General features: G+C 41.2%; 1 protein-coding gene and 1 pseudogene across 8 annotated transcripts in view; both read right to left on the bottom strand.

The window, feature by feature from the left end:
- The window catches only part of ank2b (ankyrin 2b, neuronal), an 876,340-nt gene that overhangs the window by 557,392 nt on the left and 291,151 nt on the right, over positions 1-27,797 (bottom strand). For all 8 annotated transcript variants that reach the window (XM_078213593.1, XM_078213597.1, XM_078213634.1 and 5 more), the window contains exon 2: positions 16,779-16,871. In XM_078213593.1, the coding sequence (XP_078069719.1) occupies positions 16,779-16,871 (93 nt within the window). The remainder of the gene's footprint in view (positions 1-16,778; positions 16,872-27,797) is intronic.
- LOC144501988 (5S ribosomal RNA) lies at positions 8,512-8,629 on the bottom strand (annotated as a pseudogene).

Genomic DNA, 27,797 nt, shown 5'->3' with positions numbered 1-27,797 from the left:
GGAATGTAGCATAGATTTACCAGAATAATAACTGGACTTTTAGGGTTAATCTATGAAGAGAGACTAAATGAACTAGGGTTGTATTCCTTTGAATTTAAAAGGTTAGGAAGTGATTAGATCAAACTTTTAAAATACTATTAAGCGGAACAGCAAGAGTAGATTCCGAGAAATTATTTCTGTTGGCTAAGGTGTTAAGGAGTAGGAGGCATGGTCTAAAAATTAAAGCCCTACCATTCGGGAGTGAAATTAGGAAACAGTCCTTCGCACAAAGGGTGGTAGAAGTTTGGAACTCTCTTCCACAAATGGCAATTGATGCTAGATCAGTTGTTAATTTTCAGTCTGAGAATGAAAGATAGTTGTTATCCAAAGATATTAAGGGATACGGGCAAAGATGAGCATATCGAGTTAGGTCATAGATCAACCACGATCTCATTGATTGGTGAAACAGTCTCAAGGTAATAAAAGACCTACTCTAGTTCCTGCACTCCAGTATCATTATGGTATGTGAAGGATGCAGAAAGATTCTCTGTTATGATCTTCTTATTGCTTTTAAAATATACACCATAATCATACCATCTGATTTGCATGCCTGATAAGACGTTGTTTGAGAGAGGATAGTTTTAAGCAATTCTTTAATTTCAGGTCAAAATTGACTGGCCCAGTGTTGTAGGACCTACTTTATGTAAGGGTGGAGTAGGCGATTACCTAACTGCAATGTCCTGAGATTTTCGACTGCATGCTAAGTACACGGTTTCGTAAACACCATATTTGGCTATGTCTGGAGTTTGAAAAAAGCTTCAATAAAATGCCCCATAATAGATTCAGGCATAAGATCAGAGAATGTAGAGTCAGGGGACAAGTGGCATAATAGATTGCTGGCTGGCTTCAAGCCAGGAAGCAGAGTGTGTGATGGGTAGATATTCAAAGTGGTTGAAAGTGGAAGTGGTGTTCAGTAGGAATCAGTGCTGGGGCCACTGCTGTTCACAATTTATATCAATGATTTTGACCTTGGAATCCAAATAACAATTCCTAAATTTATGCATGACACCAAATTGGTGAGAACAGTCAACACTGAGGACGACTGCAACAAATAACAGGAGGACATTAATAAACTTACAAAATGGGCAAATAATTGGCAAATTAAGTTTAACATAGGTAAACGTTATGGATTACGGGCAGAATTTCCGCAAAAAATTACTAAAGGCGCGATCTTACGACCTTGCCCCACTCATCCTTTTGCAAGGCGAGGTGGTACAATCGGGTGAGTGGTGAAAAATCAGAAACTCGCCCAGTTTCTCGCCTCCTCTGGCACTGTTTTGCCGGCGAAATCGGCTTCGTGTTCAGACAGATAGCTTCACTGACAAGCTTAGGTTCTGCCTCCCCACCATCCACTTCCCCCAGACTAACAAAGATCTTTGGAAATCATTCTTCTACGTAGATTGATCCTACAAATGCAACTTCTTGGAAGAGCATTCATCTTTCTTCACTATTTCTTTTCAAGAAAATACTCCAGATGATGTTATTCAATGTTTTAAAGAGAGACTTTAGGATAATACTCGAAGTGGAGTGTATTCTTTCCAATGAAGTCCCTCCCACCAATTAATTTCTCATAAAGATGAATGGAGGACTCACCGATTATCAGAGGAAAAAATGCGCCAGAATGATGAACAGCTGGGATTCTTGTAGCACATCTGCAATGCATTACTTGATGCTGATGACTTGAAAGACCAGTCTCTGCCTCTTTTTGATAAAAGTACATAACAAATCTTTCTGTGCTTACTCACAAGCCTGATCAATCCAATAGTGGCGCACTGTAAGGGAATCCTTGTTATTGCAGTATATGCATTGCGCTAAGATGGATATGTGCAGGGCCCTATTGAAGAAATAGACGATGATGTAGAGTAGAAAATAATAAATGATATAAGTTTCATGTCAGCGTTATGATACACATAGCTTTCAGTCTTTTAAATGTCCACCATGTATAGCACAGGACTGAAACTTACAGAATCTGTTTTTCACGACATGTTAAATAAAGATAATAAATAGCTTTTCTGGAGCTTCTGTGTAATGTTGATCGAAAGGTGGCACAGTGGATAGCACTGCTGCCTCACAGTGCCAGGCACCTGCCAGGGTTCAATTCTGGCCGTGGGTGACTGTTCTCCCCGTGTCTGTGTGGGTTTCCTCTGGGTGCTCCGGTTTGCTCTCGCACTCCAAAAATGCAGAGGTTAGGTGGATTGACCATGTGTGGGGTTACAGGGATAGGGTGGAGGTGGGCCTAGGTAAGATTATCTGTCGGAGAATCGGTGCAGATTGTATGGGCTGAATGGCCCCCTTCTGCACTGTAGGGATTCTATGAAATAATTGTAGAAACACTGGATTTAAGTTTTTCAATATATCATCTGCAACCACTGGAATATTGAAAGCCAATGGGGTGCCAGATCCATGGACAAAACACTTGGGGTGGCATGGTGGCACAGTGGTTAGCACTGCTGCCTCACAATGCCAGGGACTCAGGTTCAATCCCAGCTTTGGGTGACTGTCTGTGGGGAGTTTGCACATTCTCCCTATGTCTGAGTGCATTTTCTCTGGGTGCACTGGTTTCCTTCCACAGTCCAAAGATGTGGAGGTTAGGTGAATTGGCCATGCTAAATTGCTCCTTAGTGTCCCAAGACGTGTCGGTCAGGACGATTGGTGGGGTAAATATGTGGGGTTACAAGCATAGGGTCTGGGCAAGATGCTCTGTCAGAGAGTCGGTGCAGACTCGATGGGCCAATTGGCCTCCTTCTGCACTCTCGAGATTCTTTGTATCAGCAGGCAGCTGAACTGACATTGTCAAAATTTGTGTTTTAGTATTGTTGCATTTTTATCTGGAACCGTCCCAGTTGGGACATTTCTGGTTGTGTTACGATTAGGCATAATATTCCAGCAATAAGGAGGAGTGATAAGTTCCCAGTCCTGGAACTCTCCAGTGACCACTATGCATCTCTTGGGCAGATGGGATCAAACTCCTGTGTCATTCTCAGTTGACACTTCTAACCGGGGTCATACATGACAAAAGCAAATTACAGTGGGTGCTGAACATCTGAAAAAGAAACCAAAAAATGCTGGAAGTAGGTCCGGCAGTGTCTGTGGAGAGAGAAATAGTGTTGAATGTTTCAAGGAAGTGAAGGTGGGGAGGGTGGAAAAATAATACAACGGTCTGTGATGGATGTGGATGACAGGAAAAAGAATGGTGATGCAGGGTCAAACGAAGTGGTTATGGGAGAAGTAAAGAAACAAAAGATATGTCTAAAGGAGATGTGAATGGCAGAATGTTGAACACCGGTCACCTGAATCAAAAGCAATGGTAAAATAAGACTAAAACCGAACCTGTAAAAAAAAAACAAAATGGGAGCAGTTTGCAATCTGAAATTGTAAAATCCACTGTTGAATCCGAAAAGCTGTGAAGTGCCTTATTGAAAGCTGATGTTTTGTTCCTCATGAAAACCACAGCATCCAACCTCATTGACCCAAACCCAATCAGGATGCGTTTATCTCTTTATAGAATCACAGAATCCTTACAGTGCCAGTCGCCCCATCGAGCCCACACCAACATCACCCCATCCCCACAACCCCACACATCCACCCCACCAATTGCCCCAACACCAAGGGGCAATTTAGCATGGCCAATCCACCTCACCTGCACATTGTTGGACTGTGAGAGGAAACGGAGTACCCGGAGGAAACCCATGCAGACATGGGGAGAATGTGCAGAATCCACACTGTGATGCTACTGTGCCTTTAAGAAATGTATTTTAATTGTGTTCTTTGTATTTTTTAAAGCAGGTCTGGTCTTTTTGATTTTGGTATCAAACTGTCTGTGAGCAGGTATCGAATTGTTGCTGAAGGAATATAATTGGCATCTTGTTCATTTTAATCTGAGCCTAATGCCGTGTCCTGGAGTTTTATGACCCTTTTGGGAATTGTTAATTTGTAACTGATTGGCGGGTCACGTGCCTTTGGATAGTTTTTCTCCCCCCAGGAGAAATCCAAAGGTCTTTACTTTCAATTTGGCAGGGGCTGTTTGGACTGCAGGCTGAAGGAATGTCCTTGTCTCTCTCCCTGCATTGGAAATTTTGCGGTTGGTGGCTGGCTAGCTCGAAGCTAGAGGCAAGTAATGTCTCTGTCTCGAAGTGTGCTGAAAGTTCCAGGGCTGGAAAGCCTCAGTGTTTCAATTCCATATCCAAAGGACTAATTCACAGAAGGTGTTGCAAAGCTGCAAACTCCAGCATCATGTGAGCATACTTGCTTTCTGTGCTAAGCCAAGAACGGGGTGTTTATTTGTGGGATTTGTTTAGTTTGGAACAATATTCTTAGCTGTTAAGATTTATCTAATGTTATAGTTATGTTTTTTGTAATTGGTAAAAATTATTGCTGATTTTTCTTATTATTTGTTAACTGTATTCTTAAAGAAACTTTGACAAAAGCTCCCTGGTGGGTCATTTGAGTCATACCTGGAGTGAAACATCTTATGCTTACCCACGCCAAATTCAAAGTGCAATACCTATGATCGAGGCTGACTTCATAAACCACCTTGGAGCTTTTGACCTGGATTATAACAAGACAGACAGTCACCCAAGGCCAGAATTAAACCTGGGTCCCTTGCACTATGAGGCAGCAGTGCTAACCACTCTGCCATCTTCCCCAGATCTGCAAACAGGACTGCCATGGTAGACCTATCAGAACTTTGTGGGTGTGACAGTACCAGTTATGGGTCAGAAAACCAGCAGCAACTGCAACTGAGCTGTTAGCAGGACATCTGGCCTAACTTTTCATCTGTGCAGCAACTAATTAACTGCCTTCAGTGCACTCTTTAAAGGACAGAAATCTGTTGGGCATCTGTACCTTTAGGCCAGAGGCCCTGCATCCCATGGTTATTGGCCATACAGAGGGCTGCCAGCTCAGCAGTACCACTGGCAGAAGTGGTCGCCACTGGGACTGCATCTAGCTAAGAGGACAATTGAGGTATGAGGGTTCTGGGGCAATTGAGGCAGGCCCCAGCACCCTCAAGTGAGGCAGGCTGGAGGGAGTGGAATGGGTGGTTGGTGAGAACATTGCTGCTGGGGACCACTCTGTGAGCCATGGAATCTCTCTGTCAATTCTGAGAGGCTGGTAAAATCCAGTCCATTTTTCTCAGCCTGTTTCTGTCCCAGGGAACTGATATTTCTTCCTATCTCAATTATATTTTCTCTTCTTGTCCAGTCTCTTCACCTATATCGTGAATCTCCCAATACCTTTGTCACTTTAACAGTTTCCAATTTCCTGGCCCTGACTAACACCTCTTCACCATAGATGTCCAATCTCTCTACATCTTCATTCCCCCATCAGGATGGTTTGAAGGATCTCCACATCTTAATTGAATGGAGGTCCAACTAATCTCCATCTAATATCATCCTTCTCCGCCTGCCTGAACTTATTCACACATTGAACACTTCTCCTTTAACTGCACTTAGTTCATCCCTATAAAAGGTACCTGCCTTTTTGTGGGATATGTGCATCATTCTTTGTTCCAGTTCTACTCAGCTCCCCCCCCCCCCTCCCTTCCATCCTTCTCCAATACATCAATGACTTATCAGTGCCATTTCTTGTTCTCGCCTGAAGTGAAAAAAGCATTAACTTTTCATCAAATTTCTACCCTTTTCTTATTTATGCATGGTCCATTTCGAACTCTTTCCTTTCCTCCCTTGCCTTCTCTGTCTGCCTTTCTGCAAATAAGCTATCAACAAATATTCACTATAAGCCCATTGGCTCTCACAGCTATCTTCATGACATTTCCTTACTCTTCTCTCACTATATTAACACTCCTCTATCCTCCAGCTCAGTTTCACAATCTGAGTTGCCTCTGCTTTGACAAAGTCACCATCCATATCAGCACTTCTGAAGTCTTCCTTTTCCCTCAACCAAGGATCCATTCTAGCCCCCTCCCCCAACTGCTACTGTGGTCGACAAGGCCCTCCACTGTGTCTGTCCCATTTCCTGCACTTCAGCTCTCATCCCTTTCTCTCTGCTATAATTGAGAGAGGGTTCCACGCCTTCCACCACATCAGCCTTCATATGCAACCGATCCTCTGCCATGTCTCCACCTCCAGCATGATGCCAACACATTTCCCCTCCTTTCCTTTTTCAGTACTGAGAAAGGACTGCTCCCTCCATGACACATGACACCCCGACCTACTACTTAATCACTCCCAAAAACAGCCCCCCTCTTCCCATGGCACTTTTCCTTCCAAGGACAGGAGGTGCAGAACCCTCCCTTTTACCTCCCGTCTCCTCACCAATCAAGGCGTCAAACACTCCTCAAGGGTGGAACAGAGAATTTTGTGTACTTATTTTGCTTTGTATTCACACCCTCAATATGGTCTACATTGGGGAGTCCAAACAGAGATTGGGTGACCTCTTCAGTCCACTTGTTAGTATTAACTGTTAGTTTGTGATGGAGGAATAATACCTTTTACCTTTACCAAGTTTATTGTACATCCAACTTAGCAGAGATACAAACTCCAAGTAAAGTCCCCACAACAACTGTTTTACTGTGTCCATTTATGCACTTTTGGAGGTTGGACAACAACTGTGATAATCCCCATGAGGTCCTTAGGAATCACTGATTGATCAACCTGTAGGGCTTGTTGAGTTCACCTGGTAACAGGCCATGGCCTGCCCACTGGGAACGCATTACCTGAGCCTGGCCTCCAAAACCCTCCCTCTCACTCTTCTCTTACCCCTCTCCCTAGGGCTCCTGATCACTTCCCACCCAAAAAACTTGGGACATGCCAAAATGAACGCAATCTCCACACCCCTCAGGAAAGTGAGCCTTTAATTTCAGCTTCTGTATGCTTGAAAGGGAAAGAAAGAAAAATCAACCAGGGGTCACACTGATAGTGGCTATGCAGTAATGCTTCATGGAAAGTGCACGTGTGTGAATGGACTAAGGGAATCCGATATAGCTGGGATCCTAACTATTCAGTGGAATTGTTTGCCAATGCTGCCTATCCACCTAAACAATGGGAAAATGGTTGAGGTACTATGTAGTGCGGTACAACATAAATCACTCAGCATTCAGGGGAGAAATTGGTGAGAGAGAAAGAAGCATTAGGTTGTATTTCTATGGGTTGGAAAGCAATACAATTTGACAACTATTCAGTGTTATCTAAGTAACCTTCAGCAGTTCTCACAGCTCAATGCATGAATTTGAAACAGAACAAAATTCATGAGTTGCCAGGTACATTAAACCATGTTCATAAAACTGTTCTGATGGGTTTGTTCTAGTTTCCAAGTGAACTGCATTCAAAGCTTTAGATTACAATTTTTTTTTTGTTTTTTTGTTGTTTCTATCCCGATCAAAACAGTAAGACCTTCTGGGGGGTTTAAACACGAAATATCAGATAGATGAAGGAATGTTAAAAAAATAAATTTCCCTCCAAGCTGATTTCCCTGATTTTCTTCTTCCTGGAGAAGGAATACAAAGCCACAGCAAGTTTGCTGATGCCAGCAAGTTAGATGGCAGGGTAACGTGGCCAGCAGCGAAAACATTGCAAATAGATTGAGTAGGCAAAATTATGGCATATAGAATTCAATGTTGGGAAATGAGGTCAACTCAATTAAATTTCTACCGCTGTGCCAATTTGAACTCAGCTGGTTCAATATAATTCAAGATCTTCTCAAAAACATATTCAGAAAGGACCAAAATAATTTGAAGTGGTAAAATAAATTAATACGTGAATAAATCAGAAAGTACAGTAATGTAAATTTCAATAAGGAAAATTACATTTCGAAATAGATTCCCTTATGCCTTTCATGGTCATCTATAGACCTTCTTGACTAATCTATCTCTTTAAGAATTTTTTATTGGCTTGTTAGCTCAGGTGGTTATGCTGCTTAAGGTGGAATATGGTGCATAATAACACTGACAGCTTGGTGGGTAGAGTTTTAAAAATATTAATCAGTCCCCATACAGGCTGTTCACCCAGAAAGCCAACCAATGATTTCTCCTATCTCATTCCAACAACGTCAAAAGATCAGGGAACCAAAGCCACGGCTTTTTGGACAGAACTCTATCTCAAGAGGAATAGAGAATAGAATGAGACAACAAAATAGAGACTGCATCATGGGTGTCATGAAATTCTTCAAGTGAGAATCAGATGAACTAAAATAAGTTGAGAGGGCATGAAAAGAAAAATGAGGCTGGCAAAGAGGGTATACAAAAACAAAATGGCAGTTAACATAAAATGAAACTCCAAAATGTTCTATCGGTAAATGTAATTTTAAGTGGGTAGTTGTAATAAGTTCACGGAGGCAAAGTCCCTTCACCAGAATCCCTTTATTTACGATCCCAACAGGAGTATACAGAGTGCTGTCAGTCAGCAGTCTACCTTCGGGAGTGTCAGTTCGTCTGCCACTCCCGGTTATATACAAAGTAAAGTCTCCCTGATTGGCCCATCACTTAGCCCGTTAATCAGGGATATCTTTTCCTGTAGCCTACTGCACCTGGTATTCCCAGGCCGTCTCCCATCCAAGTACTTACCAGGCCTAAGTCTGCTTAGCTTCCAAGATCAGACAAGAGCGGGCATTTTCAGGCTAGTATGCCATAGGCGCCCGTTAATCAGGGAGTTCGTATTCCAATAGGCCAACTTCAATGGCCTGATTAAAGTCATTAAGAGGTGGAGTGAGTCCTATTAGAGATGATTTGCTACCCAATCCCATTTCGAAGGCTTGGGTCGAGTGGCAAATGTGACATCCTTATTCAAGAAAGGATAAAAGGACATTCTTAGAAACTACAGGCAAGTTAGTTTAACATCAATGGTGAGTAAGGTTTTAGAAACAATAATCAGGGAAAAATTAACAGGGGCTTGGAGAGGTTTAAGTTAATCAAGGGTAACCAGCATAGATTTGTAAAAGTCAGATAATGCACAGTCAAGCAAATTGAATTTTTTGATGAAGCAAGTGAAGATTGATGAAGGGAAAGCAATGGATATTGTCAACATGATTTTTAAGAAAGCATTTGACAAAGTATCATCTAAAGGTCTGGTTAACAAAATTGAGGCTCTTTGAATGGGAAGGGGAATGTCAGTTTGGATAAAGAATTGGCTTAAGGACAGAAAACAATGAGTCCTGTTAAATAGTTATTTTTCAGACTGGAGGATGATAGTGGTCTTTCCCAGTGTTCATTGCTCAGACTACTGCATTTTTGGATATGTTGATATATGATTCAAATCATGGAATGGAGAGTAAAATTACAAAATTTGCTGACGATTCTAAACTTGGAGTAGCAAATAGCAAGGATAATATAAATTGACTGCAACAGAATATAGATACACTAGCAGAATGAGTATGATCAAATTTAATACAAGAGGTATAAGGTGATGCATTTTGGCAGAAGGGACAAGAAGTGACATTATAGACTGAATGGCATAGTTCTAAAGAGCCTGCAGGGACAAAGGGTCCTGAGGGTTTGGGTGCATAAATCTTTGAAGATGGCAGAACATACTGAGAGGGTGGTGAGCAAAGAATATGAGATCTTTTATTTCATAAATAGAAATATCAAGTACAAAAACAGGGAAGTTAGGCTGAACCTTCATAAATCTCTGGTCTGACCACAACTAGAATATTGTGTCCAGTTCTGGTCACCACCCTTTAGAAAGGATGTGAGGCTCCTTGCAAGGGTGCAGAGGAGATTTGCGAGAATGGTTCCAGGGATGAAGGACTTTAGCTACAAGGTTAGGATGGAATTTTGTTAGGAATGGGTTAACAGACCTCCCAATTAAGTCTTAATTTGATGTCAATTATTCAACAGAAGTCACTGATATATAACGGGGCCACAGGTGGCACTATTTGTTGGTGGAGAATTGTGTGTGGAATTGGGGCAAAGAAATAAAGGTATGTTATGAAGAAGCAGAACTCATGTCTCCTTTACTCAACAGTAACTAAGAGGCTCAAACAGTGCTTTCTTCATCGATGGTCTACTCAGAAGCAAAGGTATCTCACTTGACACAACATCTATGCTATTGAAATGATTCACTCTGGCAATATTGCAAGGGATCACCATTCTTTTCAGTGACTTCAGGGTATTATAATCCCTAAACCTGAAACTTGTGGAACTTTCAAATTCTTTAACCTTGTTCTGATTTTCAGCATTTAAAGAGTCCAGGTAACATTTTAACCAGTCAATTCCACACACGGTAGATATGCAGCCACTGTCTAATACAACACAATTAAAGGACTCTGCAACCAAAACTCTCATTACAGGAGCAAAACGTCTTGTTAATAAGACAATGCCTTCTTTCTAGTCAATTTGATAGAGGTGACAAGATTATGACAGATTTAAGTAAGATAGATGAAGTAAATCTGTACCCATTAATGTTCACTTCCAATACAGAGGCCACCATAGGATCCAATGAAGATGGAATGGATCAACACTAAGAAATAAGTCTGGCCATGCAGAGCAGGCTCTGGAGTCTGGTTAGGCCTTATCTTTGGATTTACACTACAAATTTAGCATCTGCTAAGTACAAATAAATCTTTACACTGCATTCTATTACAAGTGACACATTTAACATATTTTTAAAAAGGGAAAAATACTCACAAGGGTTACTTGACAATCCTTGTTCTTCAAATAACAGTCTCATCAGCATACGTTGGTTCAGTCCTAAAGCCAATGCTTCAGAAGATGTACATCGGGCCATTTAGAAGCAAACTAAAATGTTCTTAAGCTATTCTCATAATATTGCATGTTTTTTGTTTCCTGATTCATTATGTGCGTACCATACCCACTAGTTGAGTGTCATTTTTAAATTGGTTTATTTTGGAATCACATTTGATAGAGACAGGGGTGAGGATGAACTCCTGTCCTAATATAAAAAATCTACAAGTACTAGTAGAAGGTTAGAGGAAAATTAGTTCACCAACTGTTCCCAGGGGAGATTATGCCACTGTTGTCATTGTTATCCAACAGTGGTTCAAGTGCATCACAGAATCATAAATCCCTACAGTGCAGAGTGAGGCCATTTGGCCCATCGCTGCATCAACAACAATCCCACCCAGATCCTATCCCCATAATCCCACGCATTTACCTAGCTAGTCCCCCTGACATTCAGGGGCAATTTAGCAATAGCCAATCAACCTAACCCGCACATCTTTGGACCATTTTTGATATACGATCTTGCATCATAAACACATGAGCCAAAATTCATGAAGTAGAGCCCAAATAAGTTGTCTCTCATGGAAAGAAGAAAAAGTGACCAATTCTAGCATGCTGAGGCTCAAGTCATTTCCGTAGTCTACAAACAGAAGAATACCTATAACAAAAAAAAACCAAAGACTTCCTTCCTGTCATGCAGATTTTGATTATGATTTCATGTAAAGCTGTCAGGTTTATCGAAGGAGACAGTAAGAATTCTTTCCTGACTTTCTGAAATTATAATGGAATTGGCGTGAATGGGAAATATGACCCCAATCTTCCTTGGTGCAGCAATCACCACTGGGGTGCAACTCAGCTCCTATTTGTGCCTGTTCCAACACTGCTCTGCATTTCTGGCCAGGTCTTCTGAGCCCAGTTTCTTTGGAAATGCAGAGAGCAGTTTCCATCCAAGAGCTCCGTCAGAAGGCTGCAGCGTCAGAGGAAAAACTGGACATGGTCACTTTTTATGGCACGAGCTGCCATCTGGCAAGTTTAAATGTCCAGTGTAATTGTTGGTTAATGGGTGAACGCTAGTGATTGGGTGAATGGATGAATGAGTAAAAGGGTTAGGATGGTAGATAATTAAGCAAGTGGTTATTGTGGGTGAGGTAAGCGGATAGGTGGGTGAGGAAAATGGCCAAGTGGGTAGAGTTGGGAAGTGGGTAGGATGGCAGGTGTGTATGGTAGTGTGCAAGTTGGATGGCAGGTGGATGGGTATAAGGGGTAGGGTGGCAAGTGGTAGGGTGGTCGGGTGACATGTGAGTGATTTGGGAAAATGGGTATGTAGATAAGTGGTTTAGAGTGTAGTTAGGTCCGGTCAGAGTGGAGTCAAGGAGGGAGTCTGGGGATCAGTGGTGTAGTTATCTAGGAGTTAGACTTGGATTTTTCTGTCTAATGATTCCTGGGCAACTATACAGGCAAGTAGTCGGAACTATCTAAAGTCTTTGACTTTGAGAGTTGAAGTCTTGCGTGGAGGGTTCTGGGGAGCAGGCAATTTGCCCATCAGAAGTTCAAATTGCCTATAAAATTCTCGTGGTGGCCAGTGCATTGGGATTTTTAATGAATCACAAACTGCATCTTGGATCGCATGTCTGGTCCTCAGAGGTCAGCTCCTTTAATCATGTAGGGTGTACAGTCCCACAATGAGCTTCATCATAGCGCTGGAGGGATGGGGACAGGATCTTAACAGCACCAGCTGCCATAAGGTAAGTTTGAATGTCCAGTGTCCTCTGAGGACCAGGCCAGAAATCTGGAGTAGAGTCGTAATGCAGAAAAGTAGGAGTGGAGCGGCAATTCAATGGTGATTGTTACTTTGTGGAAAATTTGGACCATTGTGTGAAAAAATAAACTAGTCTAGGTGCCAAATGCTGTATTAGTAGATCCAAAAATTAATTCACAGATATGTTTTGAATTGTTGCAAGAGAGAGAAATGTTGACAGTTATACCTCAGGAATGCTCATTATTATAAAAGAATTTATGGCTCAGTTCTTCCAGTCTCCGAATTATTGAAGACCTGACGTACGAAAGGGCAAGGTGGTAGAGTGAATAGGTGTGAGTTAAGTTGGTTGGTGGGTAAGTGAGTAGAGTGGCAAGGTGGCAGGTGGGTGAGTCCATCATTGGTACTCGTGTCAGATTGGGACAGGGCAGATTCAGCGGGTTGGGAAGTTCAGTGAGAGTCAATGGGGCTTGGTTCTGGACTGACCCAGGTGTTCAACTAGGACTGTTCGAAAATTTCCTTGGTAACTGTCCAGATGAGTATGTCAAAAATGTCTGAAGTCTGTGACTCTAACTCAGGGAGCAAGGGAATTTCCTATCAAACATTGAAACTTCCTGGTGTATTCCTACAGAAGTCAGCACATCAGAACTTCTGTGGGGTCCTGATATACATCCTGGGTCATATGTATGGTCTCCAATGATCCAGATGTCAAAAGATCTGGGCCATTATCTATTCTAGGGGATAACCTAGGGGATTTTCACAGTAACTTCATTGCAGTGTTAATGCAAGCCTACTTGTGACAAATAAATAAAATAAATACATTTTCTGATATAAAACATAGGAGGAAGGAGCTGCCAATTGAGATTTATCATTAGTCCAGCAAGTATTTATTATTAAAGTTTATTTATTATTATTGTCACAAGCAGGCTTACATTAACACTGCAATGAAGTTACCGTAAAAATCCCCTAATCACCACACTCTGGCACCTGTTCAGGTACACGAAGGGAGAATTTTGCATGGCCAATGCACCTAACCAGCACGTCTTTCGATCTGTGGGAGGAAACCGGAGCACCCGGAGGAAATCTATGCAGACACAGGGAGAACGTGCAGACTCTGCACAGACAGTGACTCAAGCTAGGAATGGAACCTGGGTCCCTGGCGCTGTGAGGCAACAGTGCTCACCACTGTCACCGTGCCATCCATCACTGTGCTAGCCCTACACTGGAGTTTATATGACCCTGTCTTGAGAGAGCACACAAGCTGATCATGAGGGCAGCACAGTGGCACAATGATTAGCACTGCTGCCTCACAGCGCCAGGGACCCAGGTTCAATTCCAGCCTCGGATCACTGTCTGTAAAGTTTGCACATTCTCCTCATGTCTGCGTGGGTTTCCTCTGGGTGCTCTGGTTTCCTCCCACAGTCCAAAGATGTGTGGGTTAGGTTGATTGGTCATGCTAAATTAACCCTAGTGTCAGGGGGATTAGCAGGGTATATGTGGGGGGTTGCGGGAATAGGGCCTGGGTGGGATTGTGGTCAGTGCAGACTTGATGGGCTGAATGGTCTCCTTCTGCACTGTAGGGTTCTATGGTTCTATGAGTAATAATGCAGTTGGTACATCCAGAGATAAGGGTCGTTAAACACTTGTCACACACTGCTAGAATGCCATGTTGGATCTTTACTCCCAAGGCAGGTAGCGTAAGTTGGGAAATTTCCAGGCATGTTATTAAACCAGAAATTTGATGGCTCTGAATTTTGATTAACTTTTGATCTTGTCATAATACCAGACATTGCCGGCACTGCCTTAGGCAAGTAAGCTTTAATTTCAAAATCACCACCCAGCCAGTGCCAAAATTAAATTCTAAAAATCTTATCGAACATGGTTTTAAAAACACAGCCAGGTTAAGATTGTACAATGAGAAAGAGGCCTCTGTCTTATCCCAGGTCTGGGGTAGAAGGTGGCAGCAGAGTTAAGGGCACCTTTGAACTTACTTTCACTTTCGATCAAATTTAATTGCAGGACCTGTTTAACTTTTTATTTCCATTTCACAACTTCAATCAGCTAGGTCAAGAGGCTGGCTGGTTCAAGCACCAGGCTGCAGCCAGAGAGCAAAGTGGGAGAGCGCGATTGAAAGATTGGAAGTTAGAAGGGTGATCACAGGCCAGGGTCGGAGCAAAGATTAGGGAAAGACCAGAAAAGCAAGGAGGTCAGAAAAGTGGTGGGGGGGGTGGGTAGAAGGAGGAAGTCTGATCACAGAAGATGAATGTAACAAACAAACTGATTCCAGCAGTTCAACGGGAAAACAATTACCTCCTGGAACCAACAGTCCTCATTTCCTTTTTACCGCTGGGTTTCCCAAAGCCTTGGCTAAATTCTGAGGCAAGTAGCCTCAATCTAATATTTAAATGACTATTTCACCTCCATCAAACTCCAGATCCACAGCAAGGCTTTAGGAAACCCAGTTAATGAATTGAAAGCTAGTCTCAGTAATGTGAACCACAAAACTATTATTTATTTTTATCTTAAAAAGAACACCCTGTTCACTAATATCCTTTTGGAGAAGTGGTGACATAACAGTAATGTCACTGGGCCAGTAATCCAAAAGCTAATGCCCTGAGAACCCGGTTCAAATCCCACCCTGGCAGCTCATGAGATTTAAATTCAATAAATACATCTGGATGCTTTTTTTAAAAAAAAGCTAGTTTCAGTAAGGGTGACCATGAAATCATTGTTGATTGTCATGAAAACTTATCTACTTCACAAATGTCCTTTGGAGAAAGAAATCGGCTATCTTTATCCTGTCTAGCCTATATGCAACTCCAGACCCACAACAATATGTTTGACTCTTAACTGCCCTCTGACATGGCCTAGCAAACCAAACAGTTTTCAGGCAATGACAGATGGGAAAGAAATGCTGGATTTACCAGTGATGCACAAATTCCATGAAAGACAAAAGAAAAAAATCTGTCATCCCTACCTGGTCTGGCTTAACAGATCCACAGTAGTGTGGTTGACTTTTAACAGTCCTCTGAAATGGCCTCACCAGCCACTCAGTTCAAGGGCAATTGGGAATGGACAATAAATGCTGGTCTTGCCAACAACACCCACAGCCCATGGAAGAACATTATTAAAAGGTAGGTGGGTCAGTGGTAGATTTCAGATATTTAACACTTTATTTTCCACCTGACCCAAACCCATCCACTTTGAGGTTTAAAATTCCCCTCACCGAGACAGAACATCGAAGGAAAACGACTAACAACTGTATGCCAAAAATTCTGTTGTAGTGTTGAGTTATTAAAATGATGGAATTTCTGTCCTGAGGTTACCCCAGCCCACCTCCTGAGGATGAGGATATTTAAAGAACAATTTGGTGAGGATGAGGTGCCTATGCCCTTAGTAGCAGGGCAATTAACATTTGGATTTTGGAACAACACCCTGTCATTTGACAGTAATTATTTCAATGTTGACCAAGCCAGAACTTAAACTCTGCTCTCAGCAGACATCAGTTCCACTGGAACCCAAATTATGGGAATCTCTGAGTAGCCTGGGGAGACATAAACCCAACATGTTCCACAGTTAACAAGGGAGATGTGCTCACAAAAACATGGAAAGTTAAGAAGTGGGAAGAAAGGCAGAGATTCCTGGATGCCCCCTATTTTCTGGCTTCCCTTCCTGTGGGAATAGCTCCAGAATCATGCTGGGAACATCCTGTAATTTGTAGACTCAGATTCCTGCGCATAGTCTCAAAAAACACAGTGATACCTGTAAATGGAAAGCCAGACAGCTCATTATTAACTCAATTTTTGAGAAGATTTCTGAAAAGCACATTTTGGGAAATTAGAACCATCCCGATGCATTTTTTTCATTTTCTTCAACAAAATAATGTATTCCATTAAAACATCTCTTCAATGCAAGACAGTTTCAATTTTATAATACAATAATATTTGTTTGCATACCAGTTTTGGAAGAGAATTTTATATGTGGAAGTTGTTAACTCACTAACATTATGGATTTTTCCAACAATTTATCACAATTTCAACTTTATTGAAAGATTACTTAATACCACCAAGATATTTCATAGAACAATTGGTTTTGCTGAAATGCAATAATTAGAGATAGGATTAATTGCATGCAAATGACAGTTCCGCAAGGATTTCAAGCCACAAAATGCACTCATTTCACAAAAAAATTGGCCAATTTGTTATTGCTGGGGAAAAGCCGGTTAATAATGCTGGTGTGACTTTTACATGGGCAGGTAAAGCATGACTTCTTGTAATTCAGATCTCAAGATTCCTTTCGAGCTTATGACAGAAGTCCAGCACTACAAGTACGTGCTTATTAAGCCTTTACCTCCTGACGACTTGGGACCATCTGATCCTGGAAAGTTACCCTGTGACGTAACAACCTCTCCCGGGGAGTGGGGGTGATTTCACTCCCACCTTGCTGTCATGTGGGAATCAAGAAAAGAAGAGTCATGGTGTAAGAAATGAAATCATTGGCAATGCAGTGTGGTATTATATTGTTAGCAAGCAAATAACAGGAGCTTTCAGTTCCTGTAATTCAAACTGCTGCAAAGTGACATTTCACTGATAAGCAACCTTCTGTGACTGACAGGGATGAGCGTTCAACCAAACTGAAAACCCAAAGCAATCAGAATTTAATATTTGAATTCATTCACAAAAGATATGAGTTTTCAAGGTCTTGTTCTTTTGAATTTGATAGTTGTAGCTCAAATAATAGCACTTAAACAACTTTTGAAGATTTGATTCCTGGCCAATTTGTTGAAGAACAAGAGACCATATTCCTTAATTGTAAATCCAACTCCAATCTTCAGAGATCTTATAAGAACTGTTTGATTCTTGATGGTCCCGTAATTGTGGCATTTTGGGTGTTTTCTCTTAGGGGGTGGGGTGGGAGGAGGGGGGCAGGCTACAAGCACATGATAGGTTTATAATGATCTCATATATAAGTGTGTATTTCAATTTCCACAATCGCTTACGCAGTTTGGCAGGGAGAGTGAGAAGGATATCGGCAGGGACATATTTAGTTTTAGTAGTCCTGTGTAGACTCTGTATCAATGTATATTGTCTGGTATCAGTTGTTAGGAAAACAAAAGTAGTTTTACGGGATTTATATTTGTATTGGTAAACATTAGAAATAAGGTATAGTTTTATGTGGGCTTAATTTAATGTTTCTGTACTTGGGAAGGTAAAACAGTGAACATCTCTCAACTCCGCCAGGAGAAACTGGACAGGACAATGGAGTTGCAAAGATCCAGGCTTCCGAAGGAATAAATTACAATCCAGATATCCTGGGAATTGGGACAGAAAGATTGTCTAAGACAACTGGAGTTCAGAGAACAGAAACCAAGGTATTTATCAGATGAATTCAAGGAAAAGTAAACAAAGTGTTCTGAATTAATGAGACAATTGCAGTAGCCAGATTCAAAGTGGGACAGCAGACTTCAGGGATAAATGAAATGTTTGATGCCATTTTACTAAAGTCTGGGAACCGACAGTCAAAGCAATTGTGAACAATTTGCACAACAGTCAAGACAAAGAAATCCTAAAGGGGAAGTTGAAAATCCTGGACTAGATTTGCTGTTAAAAGTGGAGCATAAGCTTTGTTTAAAAGCACCTTTTGGAAAACCTAGACTGAATTTTGTAATGCAAACCACTAATGGAAAGCATTATTCGCACCACAGAATCCCCACAGTACAGAAAGAGGTCATTCAGCCCATCAAGTCTGCACTGACTCTCCAAAACAGCATCCCACTCAGGCCCTCCCCTCTGCCCTATCTCTGCAACCTATGGCTAATCCACCTAACCTACACATCTTTGGACTGTGGGAGGAAACCCTTGCAGACACGGGGAAAATGTGCAAACTCCACACATACAGTCACCCAAGACCGGACCCAAGTCCCTGGCACTGTGAGCCCGCAGTGGTAACTATTGTGCCACCATGCTGTCCATGAAGGAAGATTTTAAAGTATGTTTTTGGGAGTGGAGTTTGGAAACACTCGTGTGATAATGATCTGGAGTGATTCTGAGGAGAAAGCTATGGACACTAACTTGGGTTCAGAGCAGAGTGCATGTATTTGACCACAGTTATCCTTAAAAGTGGGACTTTGTATGTTAATGAGACTATTGTAGTTTAAGATGTACTTTGTAGTCCATGTTAATCTTAAAACCTGTGTGTAATTAAGCTAAAGAGAAAGTAAAGGTGTATTGTATTATAATCCATTTTTTCATGTTTAATTTTTTTTTCCCTGTTATTAAAACCAATTAGTGGTTCTGTGAGTCTGTTCCTCCACGTTTTGTGAAACAAAAAATAAAATTTAGTCTTTTGAGCCAGGGTTCCTTTCTGGAATCTTCCATCCAGTTATAATATCAACTGGAATTGTAACATGGTCTTGAGTGTTGCTGCGGGTAGGAGTTGCATTAACATGCTCTGTTGATCCTGTCATGTGTTTATATGCCAGCCTAGTGATGCATATGTATGTGATGTGTGGAGGTTTAATGGGGGAATATGCTTCTATTCCTTGGTTTCTCAAGAGAAGATAGCACATTGCTCTGGGCTGTCAGGATCGTTTTTTGACTTGGCCTTTATGAATAGACAAACTTGTATCTGCCAAAGCCAAAGCCAAAACTCAAACGCTCATCCCTAGTGAATAGTGCAGGAACATTACTGTATTAATGTGGGGGTTCCCATCTAATTTCAATAATTAATATTGGTTTTCAGCATATTTTAAGCAATTGGAAACCACCTCCACAATAAATCCAAATAAACACACAAATATCCTGCACTTTCACAATTTTTTGCAAGCAGCATTCATTTAAAATATACTTAAATGTGCATTTCACAAATCCATTACGTGAATAACGGATTGCGTGAATCTATATGAAACATATAGACAGAGAGTAGAAATTGAACAGGAAATAAAATCTTAAGGAAAGAAATCAAGCTTTTAAAGACAGGCTCCTTTTTAGTTAAACAGTTTTCTTAACAATTCCAAGAGCACATGCAGTGCAGCATATGTAAAGCCATTCTGACCCCTCCCCTAAGTTTGGAGGGAGGTTAAGCTATTTTTTAATGAGTAGCTAATATTGCACAAGCAAAATGAGAAGAGAGGCACAGATGCTGCAAAGGGGAAAAATAGGAGTGAAGTGTCTAAAAGCAAAATGTAGCTATCCAGGCCAGGAGGAATTAAAGCATCGTCACAAAAGGTTAATGTTATTCACTTGCTGAAGTATTCATGGAATAGTCTGAATATTTAACCTCATTAATTTCATGTCACTTGCGACTACATGAGGCAGTCTTACCTAGAATTACCAGTGACATTTCATGGGCCAAATAATACAGAGATGATCATAGGTTTGTTGCTTTAGAATTTTGTAGCAGCCGGACAATAATGAGATAGTTTTGAAGATTTTGTTTTCTCCTCTATCTTTTCCCTTTGAATTTTTTCCCCTGTATCTGCCTCATCTGAAAATAGCAACTCACCAAACTTCTGGCTCTCCTGATCTTTTTGATTACCACTTTTCATGGGATGGCAGTGTGTGTCAATTGGAAGTGTGCAGTGGAGGCCTTAGCCATCATTCAGATTTTATTTAGCAGAACTTATGCCGAAAAATCAGGACTAGGAACCCAATTTATTTTCTTCCCTAACATGGCATCCTGAAGGCAATTGCAGTATCACCAGAACGACCCTTTTAAAATCAACCAATTAACCCCTCCCAATCAAGCTAGATCCTTTCTAGTCTGTACTATTTCATGTCGCGTTGCCAAGAAGCTTCTTTTGACCATGTTAATGGCTTATTTCAGCTATGGTGTGCAGAGATCTGTCATTGTAACAGAAATATAGCACCAGCATGACAATGAAACACAAAGGTGATCAAAAGAACCCACAGGCAGGGATATCTGGCAAAGTGCTGACTCCGACTTGCTAATCACTGTGAGCAGGTGCCATTATTTGATGGTGATCCATCATGGTTGTCAACATTCAACTGTCGCATTTTGGGATGTCTGAAGATGGAGATTACAACAATGAGCTTGACTGATTTTCCGGAACTGGGGTTGAATTTCTCTGCATTTCTATTTTTTTTAAAAACTCAACTGGTCTATATTTGAAGCCAAATGAGAAAAAGCAAACCAAATTGAAATCTTACATTTAATTAGTGTATTTTCTTTAAGAGATAAAAAGAGAAAATCAACTAATTATGCTCCGTATTCATTCTGTTCTGTTGATTGATGCATCACCCTAATTATTTGAATTGCAGCTGTTTTTATCTACTCAGTTTAGACCAGAATGAATGATGGACAGACTTTCTCTTTCATTCTGATTCAATCTGAATAATTACGGTTGTATATTCAATCACTGCTGGACACTTAAGCTGTTCTGAAGTAAAAACATATGTAGGCAAGAACACATAGGTTAGGACACAACTGATCTCTGAAAAGGACTTAAGATTTATGACTTGGTTTCGATCTACCAAATATAAATTCTAAACAGCATCATCCAAAGCCTTTTTTATTTGAATGGTAAAATAAGTCGAATAGTGTTAACTAATCCAATATCAGCAGTTTCTGCCCCTGTCAAAAATGAAAATTACTCCCTAGATTTTCCTTCAAGCCATATTCAAACCTTTATCAATACTGAGTATTTATGATTGTTTTACATTGTTGCAGCAATGGGTCCTTTAGAACCCTTTAGAACCTTTAGAACCAACAGTGAATAAAATTCTTCCATTATTTCAGCTATCACTAAACCCGAAACAATGAAATCTGGCTTCCAAATAGAAATTTATGACAATGTGTAAGAGATAAATGTTTAAATTGCATTCCAACCACAAAGCTTCACACATCAGGACTGTATAAGGAGAATTTGGACTTCAAATAATGACAACAAAAGAACTTTATGTTGTGGTCAGGTGACCCATGACCTCCATTGCATTGTTACAGAAATATTGATATTTTTTCATGAGCATGGGTAAAAACTCAAAATGTGGAATCCAAGTTTAAATCTAGCCAAGCTCTGCAACTTGCTAATTGCAGAGCCAGAACATTCAGTATTCATGCAGCAAGTCTTTGGACAATCAACTTCCCATCAAAACCAGACAGTCCTGGGGCTGCCTGGCCAGGTGCTAATATGATCAGGGTGGCTTTTGCTACCAAATAAACCTGTTGGACTTTAACCTGGTGTTGTTAAACTTCTTACAGGTGCTAATAGCCACAGTGTTTCACAACAAACCGCTGTTTACAGCTCCAGCAAACCTGCTTTGTTAGAACACAAAGCATACTTGGTGGCACCAGCTCAGTAGGAGGCAACTTCTGGGGCCTTATCAGTTTTGGACACCTACCAAATGCAGCAGTTTGCTGGGTTGTGACAAATCACTTTTCCCAATTTAAATTCTAAAGTGTCCGCCTCTGCCCCCTCCTATAGATGCCCTGTGAAACCACTAAGGATGATCTTCCTATGGAGATAGAGGCATAGCGTTACAAGCATACCACAACCCCGCATACCCTAACCCTGTAGGTCAACACCCAGTTCCTGTGTGGCAGAATGAAGGGCGAGACAGAAATAGGGAGGCTCCTACAGGGGTTATCCACCCACATACGCCCCTACTCCAGTGAGAGGGAGGGACCCGCAGCAGAGGTTCTAGGCAACAACCACCAGAGGATAAAAGGTTATAATCATGAGTGCACAGGCCCCTTTGTTAGAGATTGTAGGGCACCCCATCAACAAGCACCACGCAGGAAATGAACAGAGACCCCGACCATTGCCGCTAGAGGGACCGCCGACGAAGGCAGCGGTAAATTTAATGGGGGAGATGACACACTCCAGCCGCCTGTATCCTGAATTGGACACACACCCTACAGTATGACGGTGCCAGGATGTGCGGCGCCAAGTTGGATAGTGTAGGGCGACTTCTGGTAGAAGATGAGGTAGGAGGCCACTGTGTCAAGTTCCTATGGGATACAGGGGGATCCAGAACTACCCTTAACACATCCCACAATTTAGATAATACATGGCACATCCATAGGAAGATCATCCTTAGTGGTTTCACAGGGCATCTATAGGAGGGGACAGAGATGGACTCTTTAGAATTTAAATTGAGAAAAGTGATTCATCACAACCCAGCAGTGCTAATGAATCTCCACTCAGGGGCAGAACACATCCTGGGCTAAGACCTTATGTGGAGGTGTAATCTGTCTTTCAACCCAGCAAACTGCTGCATTTGGTAGGTGTCCAAAACTGATAAGGCCCCAGAAGTTGCCGCAGGCAGGTATTTAGAAAGAGTGTACCGTGGGCAAGTTATGGATTAAACCCATTGAGATGACAAATGATGTGGCAGCAGAGGTAATTCTGGCAAAGTACACCAAGTTATTCGCCAACCATAAACACAACTGTGGTCGCATGACTGGCGAGGTAGTGATTGACGGACCAGACCCAAAACCGCAGAGACAGTACACCTTTCCAACGCAGGCAGAGGAGGAAGTAGCCAAGGTCATCAACAGCTTACTGCAACAGGGAGTCAGCAATTCACCAATCTGGCCAGTTAGGAAAACCGGACTGCTCTTGACGACTTACTATTGACTAAAAGAGAATTAAATAAAACCATACCAATTACAGCATCTACAGTGTCAACCAGCCCCAAACCATGATGCAACAGGCCCCACGAGCAAAATATTTTACAGTGTTGGACGTTAGCAATGGATTTTGGTCTACACCACTTTACAGGCAAGCCCAATTTTTTTAAATATAAATTTGCTTTTCCATTCCAGGGCCAGCAATATACATGGACCTGCTTGCACCAGGTTTCCACAACTCCCCTCTATCTTTCACCAGAGATTGGCTAAAGGGCTGGAAACATTTTCCTGACTGGACTGCTTAATACAATACGTATTTAACTTCCTCTTACAGACTGACTCGAACATTTAGAATTACTGAAGGAACTGTTAACCCTTCTCACCACCCTAGGATTAAAGGTTAACCCAAAGAAGGCACAAATCATGAGGTCCCAGGTCCCAAACTTGGAAACTGTGATAGCCCTGGGGAAACAGGAGATAGAAAAGAAGCACAGTGAGAACATAGCCCATTCTGTGCCCCCATCCCTCCACCCTTCCTCAGAGATGGGAGCTCACTGCATTCTTTTCTGGGCCTAGTGAGATATTGTCATAGCCACATTAGTGGTTTTGCCACTAAAGCCACCCCACCAATTTCACTGATCAACATGAGTGCAGAAACCATTAAAATTAAGGAAAGAACATCCGCCTTTCACATAATTTGCTGCAGAGCTTAAACCTAGATAGTCCAACGCATCGTATCACTCTCTTGGATTTTCAGCAGGGTGTATAGATCTCTGCCCCAAATTTCTAATATGCAGTCCTATTGCTCAAAACTCTATCAGAATTGTTAAAACATAAAATGTACTTTCTCCCCATGCCCCTGCTTATCTTGCCCTGTCATTCCTTCAATTTGCTCATGGGATCTGACAAGGCCAGCATTTGTTGCCTATCCCTAATTGCCCTTGAGAAGGTGGTGGTGAGTTGAATCCTTGAACTACTAAGTCCATTTGATGTAGGAACACTCACAATGCTGTCAGGAAGTGAGTTCCAGGATTTTGACAAGTGCAAGAACAGTGATATAGTTCGAAAGTCAGGATGGTGTGTAACTCGGAGGAGAACTTGCAGGTGGTGATGTTCCCATGTATCTGTTCTCCTTGTCCTTCTAGGTGGTAGAGATCATGGGTTTGGAAGATGCTGTTGAAGAAAACTTGGCAAGTTGCTGCAGTGCATCTTATAGATGGTACACACTGCTGACACAGAGTGCTGCTGCTGGAGGGAATGTTTAAGGTAGTAGATGGAGTGCCGATTAAGAGAGCTGTTTTGTCCGTTCTTTATTACTGCTGGAGCTACATTCATCCAAGCAAGTGGGGCGTACTCCTGGATTGTGCCTTGTAGATGGTGGACAGGCTTTGGGAAGTCAGGAGGTGATTTCACAGCATTCCCAGTCTCTGATCTGGTCTTGTAGCCACAGCATTTATATGGCTGGTCCAGTTAGGTTTCTAGTCAGGATATTAATGGTGGATGATCCAGTGATGGTAGTGTTGCTGACTGTCAAGGGGAGATGGTTAGATCTTCTCTTGTTGGAAATCGTCATTGCTTGGTACTTGTGTGACACCAGTATTAATTGCCAGTTATCAGTCCAAGTCAGAATGTTGTCCAAATCTTGCTGCATGCAGGCACAAATTGCTTCAGTAGCTGATCAGTGGTGAATCGTACTGATCATTGTGCAATCATCAGTGTACATCCACTTTTAATTTTATGATGTAGGGAAAGTTAATGATGAAACAACTATAGATTGTTGAGTTTAGGAGGTTACACCAAGGACCTTCTGCAGCCTGCTCCACCATTCAATACAATCAAGGCTAGCCTAATGCCTCAACTCCATTTTCCTGCACACTCCCCATCTCACTCGATTTCATGAGTGATATAAAATCAGCTTTAAATATATTCAATTATGGAGTAAAGTGATGGAATGTGTCATTGACTGCTATAAAGTGTCACTTGCTCACCAAACCCTGGTCATTGATGCTCAGTTTGGGCACACAGAGCCATATAGGGACTGATAGAAGTAATTTCTTCACTCAAAGTGTTGTGAACCATTGGATATCTCTATCCCAGGAGATTGTGGCCACCCACGATCATGGTGAAAGGTGGAGCAGGTTTGATGAACTATATGGTTAACTCCTTTGTTACGTTCTTATTTAACTGAGTGTGGCATCAAGAAGCCCGAGCAAAATTCAAGTCAATGGAAATCAGGGAGGGACCTCTCCACTGGTTGAAGTCATACTTAGCACAAAGGAAGTTGGCTGTGGTTGTTGGACATTAATAATCCCAGCTCTAGGATATTGCTGAAAGAATATTACCCAGAGAGGTGTCAGAATGTGGAACTCTTCAGCATAGGAAGTTTAAAAGACGTATTTAACTGGAAGCTAGACAAGAATATGAGGGAAAAGGGAGGAGATGGTTATGGAGGTAGATTTTGATGAAGAAGGATGGGAGCATAAACACTAGCATAGACTGGTGAGTCAAATGGCCTGTTTCTGTGTCGTATATTTCATGTAAGTCTATGTATGTAATAATCCTACAATATGTAGAGGGCATTAGTCCGGATCTGTGGATTACTAGTTCAGTGGCATTGTCGATATGCTGTCTGGCTGCAAGGTTTTGTTACTTAGTCTTAAGTAACCCAATAAACACATCATAAACTATGCCAAACACAGGATATTCACAACTGGAGTTTACTTCATCCATGGGAACTTAAATTGGAGCCAGCATGCAGTGAAATCTATTAGATTAATTACTTAGCAAAAGATTGAAATTTTAAGTTAATTTTTTACGCTACAATGTCCATTGTAAATTTGACTGTAAATTGCAACTTACTTGCTGCCATGAAACCCAACAGTTTATATTACAACACTTCAGAAATCGGTAAATTGAAAATGGAAGCGAGAAGTAAATGGTTAAAATCCTGTACTATTATTGATTTTTCACTCAATAATCAATGAGGATGGGCACAACATCAGCTTGTATGATTATTTATTCCTCCTTTCAATTTTAGACTATATCAGGAAAAGGACACTTAAATTGACTGTATGTATATCTTTATCATAGAATTGCTTGTATTAAAAAGACACATGCTTACCTCAAGTCTTTCACAGTATACACAAAAAACCGAAGTGGCCAAACACCACAGTATGTAAAGAGGGAATTTTCTTTGGTCTCCACCAAGTGTGCCACGATAGCAACCCAGGAAAATCTCAAAATCCCCTCAAAGTTCTAAACCCAAATTATGTGGAATATTGGTAACACTGGTATTTTTAAGAATACATGAAGAAACGGATACTTTTTAATTATCACTGGGCTTTTCTTCAGGCAGCTTTTCCACCACATTTTCTGCCTGAAGAGGGCCCAATGGCTGAAATGCCATTTCATTTTAATGCACGTTCTACGATCAAGTCTGAAGCTGTCACATTGTTTACATCTGAGAAATCTAAGCGAGGTAAAGCCATTTTTACGCAAGATAATATTTTTATTGGGACAATGCGGAAAAATATGACAATGCTACTTTTTCCAAGCACAGCTAACTTAGACCAATGGTGTATTTATTTTTGAGGAATGTTCCCCATGATAATTACAAAATAGATAGAAATAATTATTGCAGTTTAAATTACATAAATAAATTGGTCGAGTACCTCATGGTAACCTGACTTCAACTGTTTAATTGTATGCGATGCCACAGCAACAGGCATAAAATAATGTTACGTGTCCGGGTCTATTCTAAAATTCCATCTCTTTGTCTAGAAAGTAGCAGCAAGCCAGAGAGATCAGAAACATATTGGTTACTATTAGAAAAATACCAACATTCATTCCTTTACCAGCCACAGCTATGCACCAGCAAAACCAGTAAGAGTGAAAAACTATTGCAGACAAACAACCAGCAGTCACTGCTTATGTAGTTTTTCCATTTTCCTTTTCATCTGCCTTTTATGAAAATTTCAATGGCACACTCAGCAAGTCATATTGCTGCAGCAATACAATCCAGATAGATTTCCATAGCAACCAGTTGTGACTCATTACTTACAAATTCCAGACATCTATAACATGACCTTTCAAAAGAAGATAACTGTCTATAATGTAGACAAGATACAATTAGGCCTTAGCTATAAATTCACATTGATGCAGCATTACTGAGATGTTATCTGTACTGTTAATATTTGTATGAGTCCTCGGCTGTAACTAGAATGTTACAAATGTGCTGGATTAGGCTGGTATGGATTTAAGGGAAAATAATGTTATTCCTACCTTTAAGTGTCCATCAGATATTCAATTTGATTTTCTCATTGTTGAATATGTCCAAAGACCATATTTTCAACATTTCTTGAGAATATTTAAGTGATACAATAAGGATAATGCGACTGTAAGCAGACCAGTGGGGAGCTGACGTGATTGAATTGGCTATCTGTTCTTCACCCTATCAATTGTATAATGGGCTATCAATTTGGTCCAGACAAATTTCAGTCAAGCCAGTCCCTTCTTTAAGTGGACCAGCAGAGATAGATAGAACTTTCACTGGATGACCCCATGTATATTTGCCTGGTACATAAGTCAGAATTTCTAAGCCAGTTGAGCTAGTTCTGAAATGGGGGCAGAGAAGGCACTTCATGAAGGGACTGGCTTGTCAGTTAACAACATGATCCTGTTGGTCTCCCACTCTCAGGTGTTGGTTTATCAGGAATGCTACAGAGGATTTACTTAAGGAATCTGACTGGATCAACTTGATAGCTCATTATACAATTGATA

The sequence above is a fragment of the Mustelus asterias genome, chromosome 1, assembly GCF_964213995.1.
Source record: "Mustelus asterias chromosome 1, sMusAst1.hap1.1, whole genome shotgun sequence".
Taxonomy (NCBI): Eukaryota; Metazoa; Chordata; class Chondrichthyes; order Carcharhiniformes; family Triakidae; genus Mustelus; species Mustelus asterias.
Note: the sequence above shows the minus strand (reverse complement) of the source record. Positions and strands in the feature narration are given on the sequence as shown.